This window comes from Prionailurus viverrinus, chromosome A1 (genome assembly GCF_022837055.1).
Source record: "Prionailurus viverrinus isolate Anna chromosome A1, UM_Priviv_1.0, whole genome shotgun sequence".
Classification (NCBI taxonomy): Eukaryota; Metazoa; Chordata; class Mammalia; order Carnivora; family Felidae; genus Prionailurus; species Prionailurus viverrinus.
This window is the reverse complement of record NC_062561.1, coordinates 86,771,993-86,794,868: the sequence shown is the minus strand read 5'-3', so window position 1 is coordinate 86,794,868 and position 22,876 is coordinate 86,771,993. Positions and strand designations below refer to the sequence as shown.

Genomic DNA, 22,876 nt, shown 5'->3' with positions numbered 1-22,876 from the left:
TAAATGTCCAACAGTTGATGAATGGATAAAGGCGATGTTGTTTATATATACCATGGAATACTAGTTGGCAATGAGAAAGAATGAATTCATGTCATTTGCATCAACGTGGATGGAAGTGTAGGGTATTATGCTAAGTGATATAAGTCAGTCGGAAACAGATATCATGTTTTCACTCTTATGTGGATCTTGAGAAGCTTAGAGAGGACCGTGGGGGAAGGGAAGGGGAAAAATAGTTACAGAGAGGGAGGCAAACCATAAGAGACTCCTAAATACTGAGAACAAACTGAGGGTGGATAGGGTTTGGGGGACAGGGGAAAATAGGTGATGGGCATTGAGAAAGGCACTTATTGGGATGAGCGCTGGATGTTGTATAGAAGCCAATTTGACAATAAATTATATTAAAAAACAAATGTAGATACATATTAATATATTACAGTATTGAGAATAGGCATACAAAAAAGTTAATATTTGCATTATGGAAGCTCAAAAAGAAGATCTACAAAAGGGGAGAAAGTTTATATAAAAATAAAATGACTAGGAGCCCCTGGGTGGCTCAGTCAACTGGTTAAACTTCTGATTTCAGCTCAGGTCATGATATCAGTGTTTGTGAGTTCGATCCCCACATTGGACTCTGTGGTGACAGATTAGAGACTGGAGACTGCTTGGATTCTCTGTCTGTCTGTCTGTCTGTCTCTGTGCCCCTTTCCCACTTGTGCACTGTCTCTCTTTCTCTCTCAAAAATATATAAACATTGAAAAACCAAAAATAAAATGACTGAAAACTCCCAGAATGGGGAAGATAAGTAGATATCTAGATAAATGAGTGATAAATGTCCCCAACACATTCAGATGAAATAAGACTTCACTGAAGCACATTATAATCAATTGTCAAAAATTAAAAAAATAAAATAAAACAGCAAGAGAAAGGAGCTTGCCACATGCAGAGAAATCCCCATAAGGCTATCTATAGTGTATTTCCCAGCAGAAACCTTAGAGACCATGAATTGTGGGATGACAGACTCCACAGATTAAATGAAGAAAACCTGCCAAAAAAGAATATTTTACCCATCAAAACAGTCATTTAGAAATAAGGGAGAAATAATGACTTTCTGGACAAGGAAGTCTGAGAGATGCCATCACCACTGAGACTGAATTATAAGAAATGCTAAAGGAACTCTTCAAATTAAAATGAAAAGACACTAATATAACCCTCTATATTAACTAAATGTAATTAAAATAAAAAGTTAAAAAAATTAAAAACTTAAAATTATTTAAAAATTTTAGGACACTAAGTATTAATGTAACTGTACATATGAATATGTAAAATGCACTGGTAAATATGCAGACAGATTCAGAATACTCTAATGCTGTAATCATGGTGTGTAAATCACTATTAATTGTAGAATAAATGTTAAAAGACAAAGTATTAAAATAACTATACTTTAATAATTTATTAAGGAATGTAAAATATAAATGTATGTAAATAGACATATTAAAAGCATAAAATGTTTGAAGGAAAGTAAAAATGCAAAGTTTTTGCATATTATGAGATTAAAATTTAAATTTAAAATGGACTGTTGTAACTCTAAGATTTTTTATGCAAAGCTTTTTGTAATCACAAAGGAAAATCTTATACCAGACACATAAATGCTTAAGAGAAGGGTAGCAGAGCATAAAACTACAGAAAAGCATCAAATCACAAAGGAATTCAGTAAAAGGCAAATAAAAGAACAAATGATCTACACAACAGCCAGAAAACACGTAGTAAACTGGCAATAAGAAGTCTTTGAATATCATTAATTTTTTACATGTAAATGCAATACATTTTCCAATCAAAAGACAGTGGCTAAAAGGTTAAAACAACAAAAATAAGACCACCTCTATATTATGTATAAAAGACTCAGATGTAACTGCTTACATAGACTGAAACTGAAATAATTGAATAGGATATTCTAAAATAATGAAAGCAATAGATAGATAGATAGTAAGATAGATACACAGACAAATGAATCAGCAGTCACAAGATATAAAACCAACAAATTGAAATCAGGCGCATTTCTATACACCAATACTGAAAGCAGCACGAAGAGAAATCAAAGAATCAATCCCATTTACAATTGCACAACAAACCATAAAATATCTAGGAATAAACCTAACCAAAGAGTTAAAATATATGTAGGTGAAAACTACAGAAATCTTGTAAAAAAATTTTATGAAGACACAAATAAAAACACTCTATACTGATGGACTGGAAGAACAAACTACTAAAATATCCACAATACCCACAGCAATCTCCACATTCAATGTAATCTCTATCAAAATAACACCAGCATTCTTCACAGAGCTAGAACAAACAATTCTAAAATTTTCCTGGAATCAGAAAAGACCCCAAATGACCAAAGTAATCCTGCAAAAGAAAAGCAAAGCTGGAAGCATCACAAATCCAGACTTCAAGCTATATTTTCAAATCTGTAATCAACAAGACAGTATGCTACTGTCACGAAAACAGAAACATAGATCAATGGAACAGAATAGAGAACCCAGAAATGGACCAACAGATGTATGGCCAACTAAACTTTGACAAAGCAGGAAAGAATATCATACGGTAAAAATACAGTTTCTTCAGCAAATGGTGCTGGGAAAACTGGACAGTGACATGCAGAAGAATCAAACTGGACCATTTTCTTTCACCATATACAAAAATAAATTCAAAATGGACGAAAGACCTAAATGCGAGGAGTGTGGTTGGCTCAGTCAGTTAAACGTTGGACTTTGGTTCAGGTCATTGTCTCATGGTTTGTGAGTTCAAGCCCCACATTGGGATCTCTGCTGTTAGCATGGAGCCTGCTTTGGATCTTCTGTTCTCCTCTCTTTCTTTCCCTCCCCACCTTCTGCTCATGCTCTCTCTCTCTCAAAAATAAACATGATAAAAAGACCTAAATGTAAAACAGCAAACCATAAATATTCTAGAGGAGAAAACAGCAAATTCTTTGACTTTGGATGCAGCTGGTTCTTTTTTTTAATGTTTATTTATTTTTGAAGGACAGAGAGAGAGACAGAGTGTGAGTGGGGGAGAGGCAGAAAGAGAGAGGGAGAAGCAGAATCCATAGCAGGCTCTAGACTCTAAGCTGTCAGCACAGAGCTGGACGTGGGGCTCGAACCCACGAGCTGTGAGATCATGACCTACGTCAAAGTTGGACACTTAATCGACTGAGCCACCCAAGCACCCCTGGCTGCAGTGGGTTCTTACTAGACACGCTTCTGGGGCAAGAGAAGCAAAAGCAGAAATGAACTATTGGGACCTCATCAAGATTAAAAAAAAAAAAACTTCTGCAAAGCAAAGGAAATGATCAACAAAACTAAAAGGCAACTGAAAGAATAAGAAAAGATATTTGCAAATGACATATGTCATAAAAGGTTAGTAACCAAAATCTATAAAGAACATATTAAACACAACACCCAAAAAGTAATCTAGTGAAGAAATGGACAGAAGACATAAATAGACACTTTTCCAAAGAAGACATCCTGATGGCTAACAGACACAAGAGAAGATTCTCAAATTATTCATAATCAGGAAATATAAATCAAAACCACAATGAGATACCACCTCAAACCTGTCAGGATCATTAAAATTAACAACTCAGGAAACAACAGATGTTGGTGACAATGCAGAGAAAGGGGAACACTTTTGTACTGCTGGTGTGAATGCAAACTGGTGCAGCCACTCTGCAAACAGTATGGGGGTTCCACAAAAAGTTAAAAATAGAACTAACTTACGAACTAGCAGTTTTACTACTCGGTATTTATCCTAAGGATACAAAAATGTTGATTAGGAGGGGCACAGGCACCCCAATGTTTACAGCAGTGCTTTCAACAATAGCTAATTATGAAACAGCCCAAATGTCCATCAATTAGTGAATGGATAAAGAAGATGTGGTGTGTATATATAATACCATAGTATATTATTTGGCAATCTGAAAGAATGAAATCTTGCCATTTTCATCAATGTGGATGGTGCTAAAGGTATTATGCTAAGCGAAAGAAGTCAAAGATAAATATATGATCTCACTCATATGTGGAATTTAAGAAACAAAACAGATGAACATATGGGAAGAGAAACAAAAATAAAAGAAAAACAGAGAGGGAGGCAAGCCATAAGTGACTTTTAAATACAGAAAACAAACTTAGGGTTTCTGGAGGAGAGGTGGGTGAAGGGATGGGGTAAATGGGTGATGGGAATTAAGGAGGGCACTTGTTGGGATAAGTGCTGGGTGTTATATGTAAGTGATTAATTACTGGATTCTACTTCTGAATCCAGTAATACTACCCTATATGTTAACTAACTTGGATCTAGATTAAAAACAAATATGTTTAGCAAATAAATAAATAAGTAAATAGTTGCCATTGTTATATTAGATAATAGACACTTTCGATCAAAAACTGTTATAGAATACAAAAATCATTATATAATGATGAAATAGTCAATTTATCAATTGTACATAACAATTGAAAATTTAATTGCCCCTAACATGGATCACTAAATATATAAATGAAATATTAAAATATTTCAACTGAGACAAGGCATCAAAACATGAGTCTTTAATACCCCACTTTCAAAAATGACTAAATCAAGCAAAAATAAAATGGCAATCAATAAGGATTATTGGACTTCAAATATCCATTAGACCAACCCATCTTTGCAATACATTCTATTTAATACAGCAGAATACACATTTCTGTGATGTTCACACAGAACAATCTCCAGGATAGATCATGTGTTAGGCCACAAAACAAGTCTTAACAATTTAAGGAGACTGAAATCATACCCAGCACAATTTCCAACAAACAATATAAAAATCAGTCGCAGGTGGATAACTAAAACAATTTACATAAGTGAAAAGAAAACAACCCATGAATGAAGAACCAATGACTCAAATAAATTAAAAGGGAAGTAAGTAAATGAGAAAATGAAAACAAAAACACAGCATATCAAAATTTATAGGATGTAGCAAAGGGGTTCTATTAAATAATACTAATGGAATAAAAGCCTACACTAAGATAAAAAAGAATATTCTAATAAAGAACCAAATGTACACCTTAAGAAGTTATAAAAAGAACAAAGTAAGGCCAAAGTTGTTGGAGGTAAGGAAATAAGAGAGATCAATTCAGAAATAAATGAAATATAAAACAGAAAATGTAAATAATAATAAATGTAAGAGATGGTTTTAAAATATTAACCAAACTGACAAACCATTAGCTAGACGAAGATAAAAATAGAGAAAACTCAAATGAATAGAATCAGAAATTAACAAGAAGATATTACTACAAATATACAAATATGTAAAGGATCATGCCATCAATTTGGACAAATTAAAAGAAATGGATTACTTCCTAGTAACATGCAGACTACTAAAACTGATTCATAAGAAAAAATTGTAAAATTCTCAAAAAACCAATAATATGTAAGGAAATAGAAGCAGTAGTAAAAATCTCCAAGAAATATCCAAGACCAGGTGTTTTCATTAGTAAATTCTACCAAAAATTTTAAAAACTTATAATTATTAGTAATTTTTCTTAAACTCTCACAAAAAATTGAAGAGGAAACACTTCCAAACTCATTGTGTGAATCCAACTTTATACTGATACCAATGTTAGAAAAATACACTACAAGAAATAAAGACTATAGGCCATAATCTGTGATGAACACTGATACCAAAATCCTCAGCAAAATACTATTAAACTAAATTCTACACCCATTAAAATGATCATACACGATGATCACTGGGGATTTATTACTGGGAAGCAATAATGTTCAACATATAGAAATCAATTAATGTGATATGACACATTAAGAAAATAAATGATAGGGGTGTGGGGCTGGTTCAGTTGAAAAAGCATGCAACCCTTGATCTCAGAGTTGTGGGTTTGAGCCTAATGTTGAGGGTAGATTTTACTAAAAAATATTTTTATTGCTAAAAAAGAGAAAAAGCATAATTACGTATATATTCATTTCAAAAGATTCAGAAAAGCATTTGGCAAAATGAAAGTCTTTCTATGCTAACATTTCTTTATGATTAGGTATAGAAGAAATGTACTTGAATGCAATGAAAGTCATGTATGACATTTCCATGGATAACATCACACTCAATGTTTAAAAACTGAAAGGTAGTCCTCTAATTTCAAGACAAAGGTGAGGGTGTCCAAACTTATCACTTCGATTCAACATAGTAGTAGAAATCCAAGTAGTCCAACCAGAACAACTGGAAAAGAGAAGATATCCAACTTGAAGTAAAACTGTTTCTGTTTTCAGGTGGTAGATATGTATATCCTTATGTTCCAGGACAAAACTATTACAACTAATAAATAATTTTAAGTAGAATACAAAATCAGCATACAAAGATCTATAGTATACATTTAAAAAGATTATTCAAAATATAAATTAAAAAAGATATTTAGGGACATCCGGGTGGCTCAATCAGTTAAGGGTCAGATTCTTGATTTCAGCCCAGGTCATGATCTCACAGTTCAGAGGTTCAAGCCCCTGCGTTGGGCTCAACACTGACATTGTGGAGTCTGCTCCACAAGTGGATTCCCTTTCTCTCCTTCTCTCTGCTCCTCCTGCACTGACTATCTCCCCCCACCCACCTCTCTCTCAAAATAGATTTTAAAAACTTAAAAAAAAATAAATCAAATACTTAGGAAAAAAAACTTGAACAAGGAGATAAATTGTCTGCATACTGAACACTAGAACATACTAATAAAAAATGGAAGAATATCTATACAATCCAAAAAAAAACCAAACTATAGATTCAATGCAATTCCTATGTAAGTACAAGTTTTCACAGAAAAAAAAATTCTTAATTTCTTACCATACCAGAAAAAACATTGAAAAGTCAAATCAATTTAAAGAGGAGCAATATCATAGACATCATCCTCTTGATTTGAATTTTTATTACAAAGTTATAGTAATTAAATAGTATGATACATAAAAATAGGTATATAAATAAATGGAACAGAATAGATCCTAGAAATAAACTCATGCATATATGAAAATTATTTTTTAAACGTTTAAATGTTTACTTTTGTGAGAGAGATTCTGTGAGTTGGGGAGGGGCAGAGAGAGGGAGACACCAAATCCAAAGCAGGCTCCAGGCTCTGAGCTGTAAGCACAGAGCCCTACAGGGCGCTGAAATTCATGAACCATGAGATCATGACCTGAGCCAAATTCGGGCACTTAACCAACTGAGCCACCTAGGCATCCCTATGGAAAACTAATTTTAAGCAAAGTTACAAAGAATACATAGTGGGGAAAAGATTGCCTCTTCAATAAATGTTGGGAAAAATGGATATACTCATGCAAAGTAATGAAATGAGTTCCTTATATAGTTCACAAAATTCAACTCATATGCAAATCATATCTGATAAAGGGCTAACATGCAAAATACACAAGTAACTTATGCAACTCAGGAGTTGGGAATAACAAATATTTTTAATGAACAAGGAATTTTTTAGATATCTTTGCAAAAAAAAAGACATATTGGGTGTTTTGAAGGATTCTCTATATCATTAATAATCAGATAAATACAAATAAAAGAAAAAAAATGGGATGTCACCTCACACTGTTAGTTGGCTGTTATTCAAATAACAAAAGATATGAAGAGATATTTCTCCAAAGAAGACATTCAGAAGGATAACAGACACATGACAAGACACTAAACATCACTCATCATCAGAGAAATGCAAATCAAAGGATGTATCAAACCTGTCAGAATGCCTAAAATGAAGAACACAAGAAACAAGTGTTGAGGATATGGGAAAAAGGAATCTTGATGCACTGTGGGAATGCAAGCTGGTGCAGCCACTGGAAAAAAAAAAAAGGTATGGAGTTTCCTCAAAAAGTTAAAAATAGAACTATCTCATGATCTAGTTATTTTACTATAGGGTATTTACCCTCAAAATACAAAAACATTAATTCAAATGGATACATGTACCCCTAGGTTTATTGCAGTATTATTTACAACAGCCAAATCATGGAAGCAGCCCAAGTGTCCATAGATAGATGAGTGGATAAAGAAGTGGCATATATACACAATGGAATATTATTCAGCCATAAAAAATAATGAAATCTTGCCTCTTGCAAGGATATGAATGGAGCTAAAGAGTATAATGCTAAGTGAAATAGGTCAGAGAAAGACAAATTCCACATGATTTCACTCACATGTGTAATTTAATAAACAAAGCAAGCAAGCAAAGAAAGAAAAAAAAAGAGAGACATATCAAGAAACAGACTCTTAACTATAGAGAACAAACTATGGTTACCAGAGTGCAGTTGGGTTGGGAGATGGGTGAAATGGGTGATGGGGATTAAAGAGCACACTTATCATGATGAGCACTAATGTATAGAATTGTTGAATCACTATACTGTACACCTGAAAGTAATATAGCACTACCTGTTATCTATATTGTAATTAAAATAAAATCTTAATTAAAAAAAATGATAACACATTTTGATGGGAAAGTGGAGAAAAGGAAAAACTTGTGTCCTGGTGTGTGAATGGAAATTTGAACAATCATTATGAAAAACATTATTGAGTTTCCTCAGAAATGTAAAAGTAGAACTGCTATATGATCTAAATTTCCACTCTTGGGTATATACCTAGGTGAAATAAAATCACCACATTTTGGGAATATTTTTATTCAATTGTAATTGTATAATTATTCCCCACAGAGAAGTTTTTAAAACAATCCAAGTGTCCAATGACAGAAGAATTAATAAAGAAAATGTGTAAATGTGTGTGTGTGTTTGTGTGTGTGTGTGTGTGTGAGTGAAATATCATTTGGCCTTAAAAAAGAGAAGAAAATTGTTTTATATGTGACAAAATAGATGAACCTGGAGACATCATGTGAAGTGAAACAAGTAAGAAACAAAAAACAAATACAGCATACTCTCATCTATATATGGAAAAATTTGTGCAGTGATATTACATTGTGGTTTTCATTTACATTCAATTGATGATAAGAGATGTTGAGCATCTTTTCATGGAGATTAAACAACATATCACTAAACAATGAACAGATAAATCAGAAGTAAAAAAAAAGTTAAAAATACATGGAAACAAATTAAAATGAAAGCACAACAGTCAAAAATATTTGGGATGCAGCAGATTGGTAATAAGACAATAGCATATAGCAGTACAGGCCTATCTTAAAAGCAAGAAAAATCTCAAATAAACAAACTCACCTTACACCAAAAGAAACTACAAAAAGAATAACAAATTAAGCCTAACGCCAGCAGAAAGGATGAAATAATAAAAAGTTTAGAGCAAAAATCAGGGATATAGAAACTAAAAAACAAACAAACAAATGTACCAGTGAAACCAGGAGCTGTTTTTTTGAAAATTAATAAAATTGGTAAACTTGTAGCCAAACTTCTCCAAAAAAAAGAGGAAGGACCCAAATGAATAAAATCATAAATAAGAGAGGAGAAAAAGCAATTGATGACACAGAAATACAAACAATTATGAGAAAATTATATAAAAAAATATGCCAACAAATTGAACAACCTGTAAGAAATGGATATGTTAGTAGAAACATATAAACAACCAAAACTGAAACAAGAGTCAGCAGAAAACTCAACGGATTGATTGCCAGCAAAATTATTGAATCAGTAATCAAAAATCGTTCAAAGAACAAAAATCAAGGGCCAGGTGGCTTCAAGGTGAAGTCTACAAAATATTTAAAGAATAGTTAATACCTATTATTCTCAAACTAGACCAAAATGACAAGAAAAAAAAGAGAAAAACCTCTTTTTAATTTCTATTGTTTATTTATTTGAGAGGGAGAGAGAGAGAGAGAGAGAGAGAGAGAGAGAATGAGTGGGGAAGGGGAAAAAAGACAGAAACACAGAATCCAAAGCAGGCTGTCACCAGGCTGTCACCACAGAGCCCAACATGGGGCTTGAACTCACAAACCATGAAATCATGACCTGAGCTGAAGTCCGACACTTAACCTGAGCCACTCAGGTGTCCCAAGTAGGAAAACTTCTAAATTCATTCTATGAGGCCAGCATTTTCCTCATAGAAAAACGAGATAAATATACCACTAAAAAGACAGTTATCAGCTAATATCCTTGAAGAACATGAATGCAAATATTTTCAATACAATACTAGCAAACTGAGTCCAACTATGTGTTAAAAGAATAATTCACCGCGATCAAATGGGACTTGTTCTTGGGTTGCAAACGTGGTTCAATATTTGCAAATCAGTCAACATGATACACTACATTAATAAAAGAAACCATAAGAACTGTGTGATCATCTCAATAGATGCAGCAAAAGCATTTGACAAAGCACAATACCCATTAATGACAAAAACCCTCAACAAAGTAGGGAGAGAAGTTACATACCTCAACACAAAAAAAGGCTATCTATGAAAAACATGAAGTGAGCATCATGCTCAATTGGGAACATGGAAAACTTTTCACTTATGTCAGGAATAAGACAAGGATGTCCACTCTCCCACTTTTACTCAACACAGTACTGGAAGTCCTAGCCACAGCAATCAGACAGCAAAAAGGAATAAAAGCAATCTGGATTGGTAAGGAAGATGTAAAACTCACTATTTGTAGATGACATGATACTATATATAGAAAACGCTGAAGTCTTCACCAAAAATCTACTAAAGCTGATAAGTGGATTCAGTAACTTCATAGCATACAAAATCAATGCAAAGAAATATATTGCATTTCTATACATCAATAATGAAGCAACAGAGAAATTAAGACAACAATACCACTTAAATCCGTACCAAAAACAATAGCATATCTAGAAATAAACTTCATGAAAGATTTATACTTTGAATACTCTGAAAACTATAAAAGACTATTAATTAAATTAAAGATGACACAAAGAAATGGAAAGATAATACAGGCTTATAGATTTAAAGAATAAATATTGTCCATACAAAGGGTCCATACTACCCAAAGCAATCTATATATTTAATGGAATCCTTATCAAAATAACAAGAGCATTTTTTCACTAAACTAGAACAAGCAATTCTAAAATTTATATAAAACCACAAAAGACTTTGAATAGCCAAAACAATCTTGAAAAAGAAAAGCAAAGTGGAGGTGATGATTTTGGTCTTCAAATTATATTACAAAGTTGTAGTAATAAAAACAGTATGATAGTGGTACAAAAATAGACATATCAATAGACAAAATAGAACATTTAGAAATAAACTCACAATTATATGGTCAATTACTCATTGCCAAAGGAGAAATGGATATTCAATGGGAAAATAAAGATAGTCTCTTGAACAAAGGGTCTGGTAAAACTAGACAGCTTCGTTCAAAAGAATGAAACTGGACCACTTTCTTACACCATATACAAAAATATAAACTCAAAATTCATTAAAAACCTAAATATGAAACCTTAGTGCATAAAAATCCTAGAAAAGAACACAGACAATAATGTCTCTTACATCTGCTATAGCAAAATTTTTCTAGGTATATCTCTGGAGGCAAGGGAAATAAAAGCAAAAATAAACTATTGGGACACCATCAAAATTCTGAACAGTGAAGGAGACAATAAAGCTAAAGGCAACCTAAGGAATAGAAGATATTTGTACATAACATAACTGATAAAGGGTTAGCTATACACACACACACACACACACACACACACACACAATATAACACAACTCCAAGAAAAAAATAATCCAATTAAAGATGGACAGGTGACATGAACAGACATCCCTTTCTGTTAACCCTGACGACTTTGAGATAGCCAATAGACACATGAAAAGATGCTCAACATCACTCATTATCAGGGAAATGCATATCAAAAGTATAATGAGATATCATCTCACACCTGTCAGAATGGCAAAACAAAAGAAAACAAAACAGAAACAGAAACAAGCATTAGTGAGGATGTGGAGAGAAAGAAAGCATCTTGCTTTGTTGGTGGAAAACTGGTGTAGCCACTGCAGAAAATAGTATGGCCATTCCTCAAATATTAAAAACAGAACTACCCTATAATTCAGTAATTTCAATGTTGGAATATTTACCCTAAAGATACAAAAAACACAATTCAAAGAGATATATACAACCCTATGCATATTGTAGTGTTATTTACAATAGCCAAGTTATGGAAGCAGCCCACATGTTTATCAATAGATCAATGGATAAAGAAGAAGTGGTGTGTGTGTGTGTGTGTGTGTGTGTGTGTGTGTATACATATAATAATATTCCACCACAAAAAGTATGAAATCTTTCCTTTTGCAAAGACATGAATTAAGAAAAAGTATATGATGCCAAGTGAAATAAGTCAGTCTGAGAAAGACAAATACCATATGATTTCACTACTATGTGAAACTTAAGAAACCAAAAACTGAGCAAAGAGAAAAAAAAGAGAAAAACAAAGCAACGTATTATTAACTATAAGCACAAACTGATGGCTACCAGAGGGGAGGTAGGTGGGATGATGGGTGAAATAGGTGATGTAGATTAAGGAAGGCACTTGCGTTAAGTGCTGAGCTATGCATGGAATTGTTGACTCACTATATTGTACATCTGAAACTAATATAGCATGTTATGTCAAGTATACTCGAATTAAAATTTTAAAAAAGCAATATAATTTTACCATATAATCTCACAATCATGCTCCTTTGTATTTATCCAAAGGAAATGTATGTACACAAATAAAACTGCACAAGGAGGGTTATAGTAGCTTTATTGTTAGTTGCCAAAATCTGGAGGAAACCAAGATGTCCTGTAGTAGGTGAGTGGATAAATAATTGCAGTACAGGAAAACAATGAGATATTACACAGCAATAAAAGGAAATGAGTTATTTAGCTACAAAATCACATGGAGGAAACTTAAATGCATAGTAACTAAATTAGAGTAGCCAATCTGAACAGATTGTATATTGTATGATTCCCACTATGTGACATTCTGGGAAAGCCAAGAATATGCAGATAGTAAAAAGATCAGTGGATACCTGGGGTAATCTAAGGGGAAAATCATGGGTAGAGCACAGAGGAGTTTTGGAGTAGTGAAATGCTCTATGTTACATTACAGTGATGAATATATTTAATTATGTATTTGTCCAAACCATAGATGTAAAGCACTAAGAGAATCCCTAATGTAAACTATAGGCTTTGGATAATCATGAGGTTTCAATGTAGGTATGTCTTTGTTTAAAAAAAATAAAAAATATTAAATAAATAAATAAATAAATAAATAAAACAAAAAATGATGATCCTAGTGAATTATATTGTTACCGTGGAAGTCTATGCAGTGGTTATATGGAAATTTTCTGTACTTTCTTTTAATGTTTTTAATCCTAAAAGTGCTCTAGAAAAATTTGAGGCAAAAATACTAAGAAATAATGTGTGTAAAATTGTAGATCATAAGTATTATTGAACATTAAAAAAAGAGGGAATAATTTTTAATTTTTGGTGAATATTATTTTTAGCAACCTCCCCAATGACATTTTCATGACATTATTTCTTAGACTGTATATAATAGGATTAACGGTTGGGGGCACCATAGTGTAGAACATAGAAATTAAAAGGTCAGAAATAGAAGGAATCCCTGAAGTTGGCTTCAGATAAGCAAAGATGCCAGTGAAGAGAAATAATATAACTACCACCAGATGTGGAAGGCAAGTGCAGTAGGCTTTTGACTGACCTTCTGTTGATGGAATCTTCTTGACAGTGGAAAAGATGTTCACATAGGAAATGATGATGTAAATAAAACAACAGATGTCCAAAACCACACTAATGATAATAGGTACAATTTCTCTTGTTAAATTTTCTGAGCAAGATATAGCCAATAATTGGGGGATGTCACAAAAGAACTGATGGACTATGTTAGATCCACAGTAGGATAAAGAGAAGGTACCAACTGTGTGCATCAAAGCAATCAAACCCCCCCCCCCCCCAGCCAAGATGCGACTGTCAAGTGAACACACACGTCTTTGTTCATGATAATTTCATAGTGCAGGGGATGGCATATGGCAGCATAGCGGTCAAAGCACATTGCTGTCAGGAGATGCAGTTCTGTGGTTGCTGAAAAAACTACCAGAAAGGCCTGGGCAACACAGCCAATGAATGAGATGGAGTTATTGTGAGACAAAGAGTTGGCAATGGATTTGGGAATAGTGATTGAAATTAGGCAGAGATCCCAAAAGGATAAATTATTCAAGAAGTAGTACATGGGGGTGTGGAGATTCTTGTCCAAAGTTGTGACCATAATAATGAGGACATTCCCCATCAGAGCACAGAAATAAATCAAAAAGAAGAGCACTAACTGCAAAATGTGTATATTTTCATTGGTAGAAAATCCCATAAGGATAAATTCTGTCACAACTGTGAGATTTGTCACTATTGGAGGCATAATCTGTATAAAAAATAGAGAAATAAAATATCATTGTCAACTTTTCAATATTGAACATAAAATGGGTTTCTACAATGGCAATCATACAAACTATTTACCAGAGAAATCTAACTCCTACACATTATATCAACCACCAATAATTACTTGAGTAATATTATTTTATTGAACCACTTTATTTTCAGTTCTTGTAAATGTGTTTCAACATATGTCCTATGAAAATTGTTGAAGCATTGAAATTTTCAACAGTTCTTATCAAAACATGAAAAGCATGTATCCTTCCCACATTTCTCAGTAAATTCAAAGTGACAAACCAACAACTATTAAATTGCGTCTTAGTCACATGGTCCCTATATCATGATTATCCTATGACTAACAAAACCTGTTTCAGCATACCTTCAAGGAGTGGAATAGTAAACAATTCTTAGAAAGAAAATGATTACAGACCTCCAATCTATCCTATGAAATCTTTAACCTACTTACTGTCTGCTTAATTTAGAGATGTCCTTACACTTAAAATGTTTAATAGTAGGGTACCTGGGTGGCTCAATCTGTTGAGCCTCTGACTTTGGCTCAGGTCATGATCTCATGGTCCATGGGTTTGAGCCCTGTGTCAGGCTCTGTGGTGACATCTCAGAGCCTGGAGCCTGCTACAGATTCTGTGTCTCCTTCTCTCTCTGCCCCTCCCCTGCTCACACTCTCTCACACTTAAACACAAATAAACATCAAAATAAATAAATAAATACAATGTTTAATAGATTAAATAGAAATCAATCTAACTTTGTTCTCATGCACAAAACTCAAAATATTTATCATAAAATTACATGGTTTTATGTGCATACTTTCATATGATACATGTCCTGATTTAGTCATCAAAAATCCTACATTGTTTTAGCTAAGATTATTGACCTCCTCATCACCAATTAATTCATTATTCACACTGTCATATGATTTCTCCCACTATATCATTAGTGAAAAAAAATATTTTCCTCACAAACTTTTTTTTTCCTTTTTCATCATATTTACACATCTAATACTAAAATGTTTGTACTTGCAAACTATAACAGTTTTCAAGTCCACCTCCTGTCCAATCCCCTTCCTTGTCTTCTTCTTTTCTTCCCATAAAATTAATGCAAATCTCTGGCAGAGAAGAACAGACCACACACTGTAGGAGATAAATCCAAATAGTTTTAGTCTCATGAGTGTCGCTGTCAATTTGATTTACAGTGACATTTGGTGTCTTCTGTTTGTACAGATTTTATTAATCAGGCTTCATGCAAATTTAGGGAACTATAAAGATGCACTATACAATATTCTCTCCCACACCTTCTTCTTATTTTAATTATCCCACATATGTGATCAACCTCTCTCTATTGTGATGGACAATGGAACGATCCTGAGTAAATAGTGGTTGCTGGAATTGGGAAATAGTAATATAAAAATTTTAATATATTAAAAAATATAATTGCAGAAACTTTAAAGAAAACAATGCAATAAATTTTACAATATATTTTAGTCCAAGACATAAAAATATTCTGAATGATTTAAAATGTTTTTAATAATTAAATTTTATATGCATGTACTACTGTCCCTGTAGAAATACTATAAATTCTTCATCTTATAATACTACTAACAGCTCAAGTGATGGAGGAAGAAAAACTCAGAAGTTCAGAGCTACAAATAGAATGATTTCTATATATGCTTGTCATCTCTAATGTGATAGATATAAAATCATTGGGAAATATTAGCTTAAAGAGTTCTTGAAGGGGTGCCTGGGTGGCTTAGTCTGTTAAGCGTCCAACTTTGGTTCAGGTCATGATCTCACAGTTTGTGAGTTCAAGCCTCATGTCAGGCTCTGTGCTGACAGTGTGGAGCCTGTTTGAGATTCTCTGTCTCCCTTTCTCTCTGCCCCTTTCCTGCTCTCTCTCTCTCTGTTTCTTTCTCTCTCTCCTTCTCTCAAAAATATATAAACTTTAAATACAGAGTTCTTGAGGATTCTAATTTATACATGTGATTAATATTTGGGGGGATAAAAAATATAACATTCCACTTCCAACACTTAGTGTTTTTTTTTTTAGTTTCACCTTGAGTTTCTTTCTTCGTTATCTATTCTTATTAATTATGATTTAACATTTAATACAATTTAAGCTTAGTGTGTTACAGTTATACAGCTGGCAATTGTCATATATGCTCTAATTCAAAATATTATAATATGATAGAAGTATTAAAAATCATAAAAAGTGGAGTCTCTTAAATTGAGTAATATATATGTATTATGTGTGTGTGTGTGTGTGTGTGTGTGTGTGTGTGTATTTGCATATGTATATATTTCTCCCAGTGAATCTGACTACAGAAACCTGGCATTTTTAAATCAAACAATCTGTGCAGCAGAATAAGACCATACCTTTACATTTTCTTGGTTTTCATTATTTGTGAAATTAGTATTTTTAACTCCTATTTTTCTCATATCCAAAATAAATTATTATATCTAAAACATTTTAAGTTTAAATGTTTTTTTTTCTTCCAAATAAATCATTTAATAGTATACCTCCAAACCTGGTATATGAAAGTTCCAGTTGTATTTTTAACTATTACCATCACAAGGGCAGAAGGATATAAAATCTCATTTCAATACAGATGATTACATGCATTGATCCTCTGAAAAGTCATATGATTTCCATAACAAGCTTTATCGTTATGTCAACAGGAAGAAATATGGGACTTAAAGAACTTGGCAATTTTACATCTCTTACTAGTCTCTTGTGTACTTGAATTGTCCAAGACCTTAATTTATCGAGCTGCCCTATTCCAAAGGGAAAATAATGTTATGTTTTTCTCGACTGAGTTGCTTAATTGCCACCAGCCAATAATAAATCTCACTGAATAATTAGTAAACTCAGTAGATTGTGTGTGTGTGTGCGGTTTTTTTTTTCTTTTGGTTGTTTACACATCTATGGATAGGATTGTAATTAACTTTAGCATCTAATGTTTTAGTCATGATATATTGAGTGTTGCCCATGGATCACAACCAGTTTTCGGCACCACTTCAGTAAAACCAATGCAGTGATTCAAAGTTCAAAAGTGAGCTCTAACCTCACTGTCTTTCATCAGGAGACAGAAACATTGGAAAGGAAGTGGGATGCACACAGAACAAAAAAGAGTGTAGTCCCAGAGAGAATAGGACTAAAATGGGTCCAAGAAAAGCACATGGTGAGGTTGTGACATGGGGGCTTCAGAGTCTAGTGCAACTTCAGGGAACCAGGCAACAATAAACTAGATGAGGATTTAATTATATATAAAAAAATGAAAAAATAAAAAGAAATAGCTGCAAGGCCAGCAGACACTGCAGTTCATGTGAAGTTGTTAACTTTTACTCTGAATGAGAGGAAACCACAGATAACTTTGAGTAGAGAAAGTAAATGATCAACTTATATTTAAAACTGATCAGTCTCTGACAAGTGCAGGCTGTGGAGAAACTAACTGGAAATAAAAAATGAATGCTATGTCTGTATTCCTAATGAGGGTTCACGATGACTTAGAAAAAGCATGTAGGAGAGGTGAGAGAGGTATTTTGTTCATGAATATATTTTGATAGTGATACCTAAAGTTCTCCTTTAACAAAACCTTAGTCTATTTTTGTTTTATAAACCCTAATCTCATGTGCTTAAGAGATTTTTTCAGATAATGATATTATTTTTGAGTGATATTTTTGAGAAAGTAAATTTAAACCTAAAATACTATGACCAGAAAAATTGTATTGTACATTAGACAGCCAAAAAGAGACAACAAAGTAACATATTTTCTAGATATTCAAGGATTCTACTCCCATAAATATTGTTAATTTGATCTTGTAAATACTTTAAATTTGACTTTTTAGGATTTTAGTTTGTTTCTCTGTCTTCCCTCCTCCTTATCTATATTGATGACCTATGCACTCAAACTCACAATAATTTTATGTTTATGTGCCATAGACTCTGTCTAGAGTTCTCTGTTGCCCAACAAGAGAGTGGATTCAGAATTAAAGTGTGAGAGAGACTAATGTCTGAGAGGAGACAAAAGCCCTGACTAAGGGTCCTTGCTCTGTTTTTATTAGGATCAGAAGATTTACAAGTGTGATGGATGTGAGCAAAGACAATGAAATCATAAACATTCACGCATGGGCATGAGGGAAAGGGGCTTTTGAAGATATGCAGTGTTAGGGGATTGGGCCAAGAGGAAACAAAATCCTGGTGGTGGGTGGAAGGTTTTTTACAGCAGATATGAGGCACCACCTCCCTTTACCTAAACTTGTTTGGGGACGAGAAAGAGCCTGGTACCTCAGGGTCAACAAGGCACCTTTCTTTTGCTAATTAGTTCTGCTCCAGGCAACTTCGCCCTACAGAGGTCTATAGCCCTGTTTATCTGTTTACCTATTTTGGTCCTTTCTTCCTGTGAAAGCAGCTTTTTGCTATTGTACTAAGTTGGGAGGCATTTCCACCCTGAATACCTAATCTTGTTTATATCATTTTGGACAATTTCATCCTGAGATTTCCTATTCCTATACTGGGGGCCTTTGACCTGTTTACCTAATCTTATTTGCCTAATAATCTTGGATGCATTCATCCTGTGGCTTTCTATTTTTCTTATGTCTTGTTAACCCACCTATGCAAGCTCAGGGAATTCCTATGCTTTTTCCTCACATTTATGCATATTTGTTTATTCTCTTGCTGAATGATCTTGAGGGAGTCTCTTTGTTTCTTGTGCTCATGGATTTCACAGTATTTTACCATGTTGTAAAGTTTCTGTTTACAGATGTTGTTCTGAGAATAAAATGGAGTCTTTCATTCTTAAACTCATTTTATTCTTTTAATGAATTATCTTCCCTTTTTAAAAATTTTTGATACTTTTCTTTTTGTTTTTCTTTTCTTTCCTCTCTCAGGAAATTTATTATTTTGACTTCCTTAATTGCTATTATTTTTAATGCTGTCTCTCTAACCTTTATTTTTTCTGTTTCTCATTTAACTCTTCATGGAAGTCTCCTAAACTCTCCTTACATCTTTACCATGTCAATGTTTTTCTGTATTTTACATTCAGATATTAATAATATTTATATAGTTCTCTATAGAAGAATTTTCCTTTTTTATGAGAAATTTTATTCTTGGTTTCAATATTTCCTTCAATATTTCTGCAATACTTCTTTTTTTTTCTTGGTTTCTATTCTCTATTAATATTACTGATATCTTATTTTCTATCTTTAAAATTAGAATTTTCACACTCACCTGATGATTTCTGATTTTATAATTAAGAGTGAGGGAGTTTATGAAATGTTGGGTTTATGGGCTGAATTTGCTGTACAGCTGAGCTTCATTGAGAAGGAAGTAAAAATTTTGACAGGTCATAAATATCCATTTTAAGGTGGGTTTTTCTCCAGAAGTAAAAATCACAGAATATTGAGCTTAGTGGAAGACTGGTCACATGAATTCTGTAAAATATCTTAAAGTTAATTAATGTCTTCAAGATAGTTAATGTCTCTATTCAATACCTATCTATTTATGTATCCATTTTTCCCCACTACCATTTCTGCAATACCTGATATATCCAACTCTAATCTCTGTTTCAGATTCTGCATACTCTACATTAAACTCCTGCCTCCAGGAGTTGGAGTAATTTGTAAACTTTCAAAGTGGATAACAGATCTATTGTCTTATCTCTATTTTGAACAAACTCTCTTCTTACACAAAGTAACTAATCCACAATATTTCATATTCAATTTCTTCTCCACTATTGTATTCTTTCTGAGGAAACATTTCTCAACTTCCCTTGTTATGCCCAGAATTCGTGATCCCCAAAGACCACTAGGGAGCCGAGTCCGATGCAAAAGCAAAGAGCCTTTATTCGAGCTAGCTCGAGCTCAATCCCCTACCTGCACCGACGCAGTGGTGAGATACCAGGGAAAGAGAGCGAGTTTCAAAAGGACAAAGGTTTTATTGGGGCCTGGGGGCAGTTGGTGAGGTAATGGCTATGGCTGGGGAGGGGTTCTGGGGAAGGGTCCGGCGGGTGAGGAGGGTTTACTCAAGGGAAGGAGGTGTGGTCAAGGTGAAGGACACAGAACAAGATGGAGTCAGCTGGCGTAGGCCCGCTCTTTCATTCCCCCCTTGTCATGTAGCTTACGGACCCAATCATGGGACCGGCTGCATTTATGGTGACAAGGAGAACAGAGTCTGGAGGTTTACACAAAGTTCTGGGAACCAAGTGTCCCTGGGGTGGCTCTGGGAGTTCTGATTAAGTATTGTCCCCGAGCTGGTGTCTATGATCTGCCAGGTGATGTTTTGGGGGGCGTGGGGACTCCCGGCAGCATGAGCAATGACAAGCAGAGTTAACAGAGTTACCAATATTAGGTGGGTCGAATGCGCTGTAGCTTGAGCTTGAGTGGGTTGTGTTGGTCCCGACTGATGGCCCATCGCGTGACGAAGTCCTTCCGGATCGAGGAGGGGTCCGCTGGCTGAGCGTGGGTGTGATGGACCCAGGTCGCGATGCCGTCTACCTTGAGAGCGGTGGGGGTTGTCAACACCACGATGTAGGGTCCCTTCCAGCGCGGCTCGAGTCTCTCGGTGGTGCCTCTTGACGTAGACCCAGTCTCCCGGCCTGTACTGATGAGGTGTCGGGATCCGGCCAGCCTCGTAGAAGGCACGGAGGCGCGGCCAAATGTCCTCGTGCGCCCTCTGGAGCCCGCTCAAGGAAAGAAAAAGTTCTTGATCTTTAAACTCAGCAATAAGTTCAGCTCGAAGGCTGGGAATAACAGGGGGTGGCCTGCCAAACATGATCTCGTAGGGAGTAAAACCCAGAGTGTAAGGAGTGTTTCTAACCCGGTAAAGGGCGTACGGTAGGAGAGTCACCCGGTCCCCGCCAGTCTCCATGGTTAATTTGGTAAGGGTCTCTTTTAGGGTTCTATTCATTCTTTCTACCTGTCCTGAGCTCTGGGGCCTATAAGCACAATGTAATTTCCAGTTTGCCCCCACCGCCTTGGCTACTGCCTGTGTTACCTGCGAGATAAAAGCTGGTCCATTGTCTGATCCTACCAGGGCAGGAAAACCATACCTGGGTAAGATGTCTTCTAGTAGCTTCTTAGCCACTGTCTGAGCCGTTTCATGCTTGGTTGGGTATGCCTCCACCCAGCCAGAGAAGGTGTCTGTAAATACTAAAAGATATTTAAAACCATACTTTCCTGGTTTGACTTCAGTGAAGTCGACTTCCCATTGGGCTCCCTGTCTGGTGCCTCTGAGCCTGGTTCCTTTTTTATTTGATGTGGCCCTCGCGTTGGTGAGTTGGCAGGTCTTGCAGGCAGATACAACTTGCTCTATTTTGGTGTCCTGTTGGTGAATCTGTGTCCGCCTCGCACAAAGCTGCTGCCATCAGTGAACCAAGTAGCCTCGGCATCGGGGAGGGGCCGGTTGGTCAGGTCCGTCCGGAATCCATGTACTCGTTCCAGGATTCCTGCACAGTCATGTAGTGGAGCACCCTCTCCCTGCATATCTGAGCCTTCTTCGCGGATGCGCGGTATCCTAAGGCCCCCAGGGTAGCCAGCAGGTCCTGGGTCCCTCGCTCACAGTCTTTGGCAGTGTCGGCAGCAATCAGGATGTCATCTACATACTGTAGAAGGGTGAGGCCAGGGTGCCCCCTTCTGTACTCACCCAGGTCCTCGTGTAGTGCCTCGTCGAAGATGGTGGGTGAATTTTTGAATCCCTGAGGTAGCCGTGTCCAGGTGAGTTGTCCACTGTAGCCCTCCTCCGGATCATGCCACTGGAAGGCGAACAAGGGTTGGCTCTGGGGTGCCAGAGGCAGACTGAAGAAGGCGTCCTTTAAATCTAGTACAGTATACCAGACCCTAGAGGGCGCTAAGGAGCTCAAGAGAGTATATGGGTTGGGAACAGTTGGGTGTATGTCCACAACCCTCTTATTTACTTCCCGGAGGTCTTGTACCGGTCGGTAGTCATTTGTGTGAGGCTTTTTGACCAGCAGTAAGGGGGTGTTCCAGGCAGACTAGCAAGGAACTAGTACCCCTAGGCTTCATAGTCTCCGGATGTGTGGCTGGATCCCCTTCCAGGCCTCCTGAGACATGGGGTATTGTTTGATCCTTACCGGACTCTCTCCTGGCTTGAGCTCTACCAGGACTGGGGTCCTATGAGCGGCTAGTCCCATCCCCCCTGTCTCTGCCCAAACAGAGGGGAATTCTTGTAGCCATCTGTCTATATTATCCTCTCTCGGGAGCGCCTCCTGGTGGAGGAGGTATTCATCCTCCAGTTTCATGGTCAGGACCTGGATGGGGTGGCCCTTGCCATTGGTGACCTGAGGCCCCCCTCATCTGAAAGTTATCTGAGCTCCAATCTTGGTCAGTAAGTCCCGTCCTAACAGCGGGTAGGGGCATTCTGGTATTACCATAAAGGAGTGGGATACCCGGCCCGTTCCCAAATCTACTGTTCTTCGGGTAGTCCATGAATACTG

At 35.6% G+C, this 22,876-nt stretch overlaps 1 protein-coding gene across 1 annotated transcript; it reads right to left on the bottom strand.

Annotated features, from left to right (window-relative positions):
* Positions 1 to 13,448: 13,448 nt before the first annotated feature.
* Positions 13,449 to 14,398, bottom strand: LOC125163937 (olfactory receptor 14A16-like). The gene is given in 2 exon segments (XM_047856285.1): positions 13,449 to 13,940; positions 13,943 to 14,398. Coding segments are annotated over 2 exon segments (948 nt in total).
* Positions 14,399 to 22,876: the final 8,478 nt, after the last annotated feature.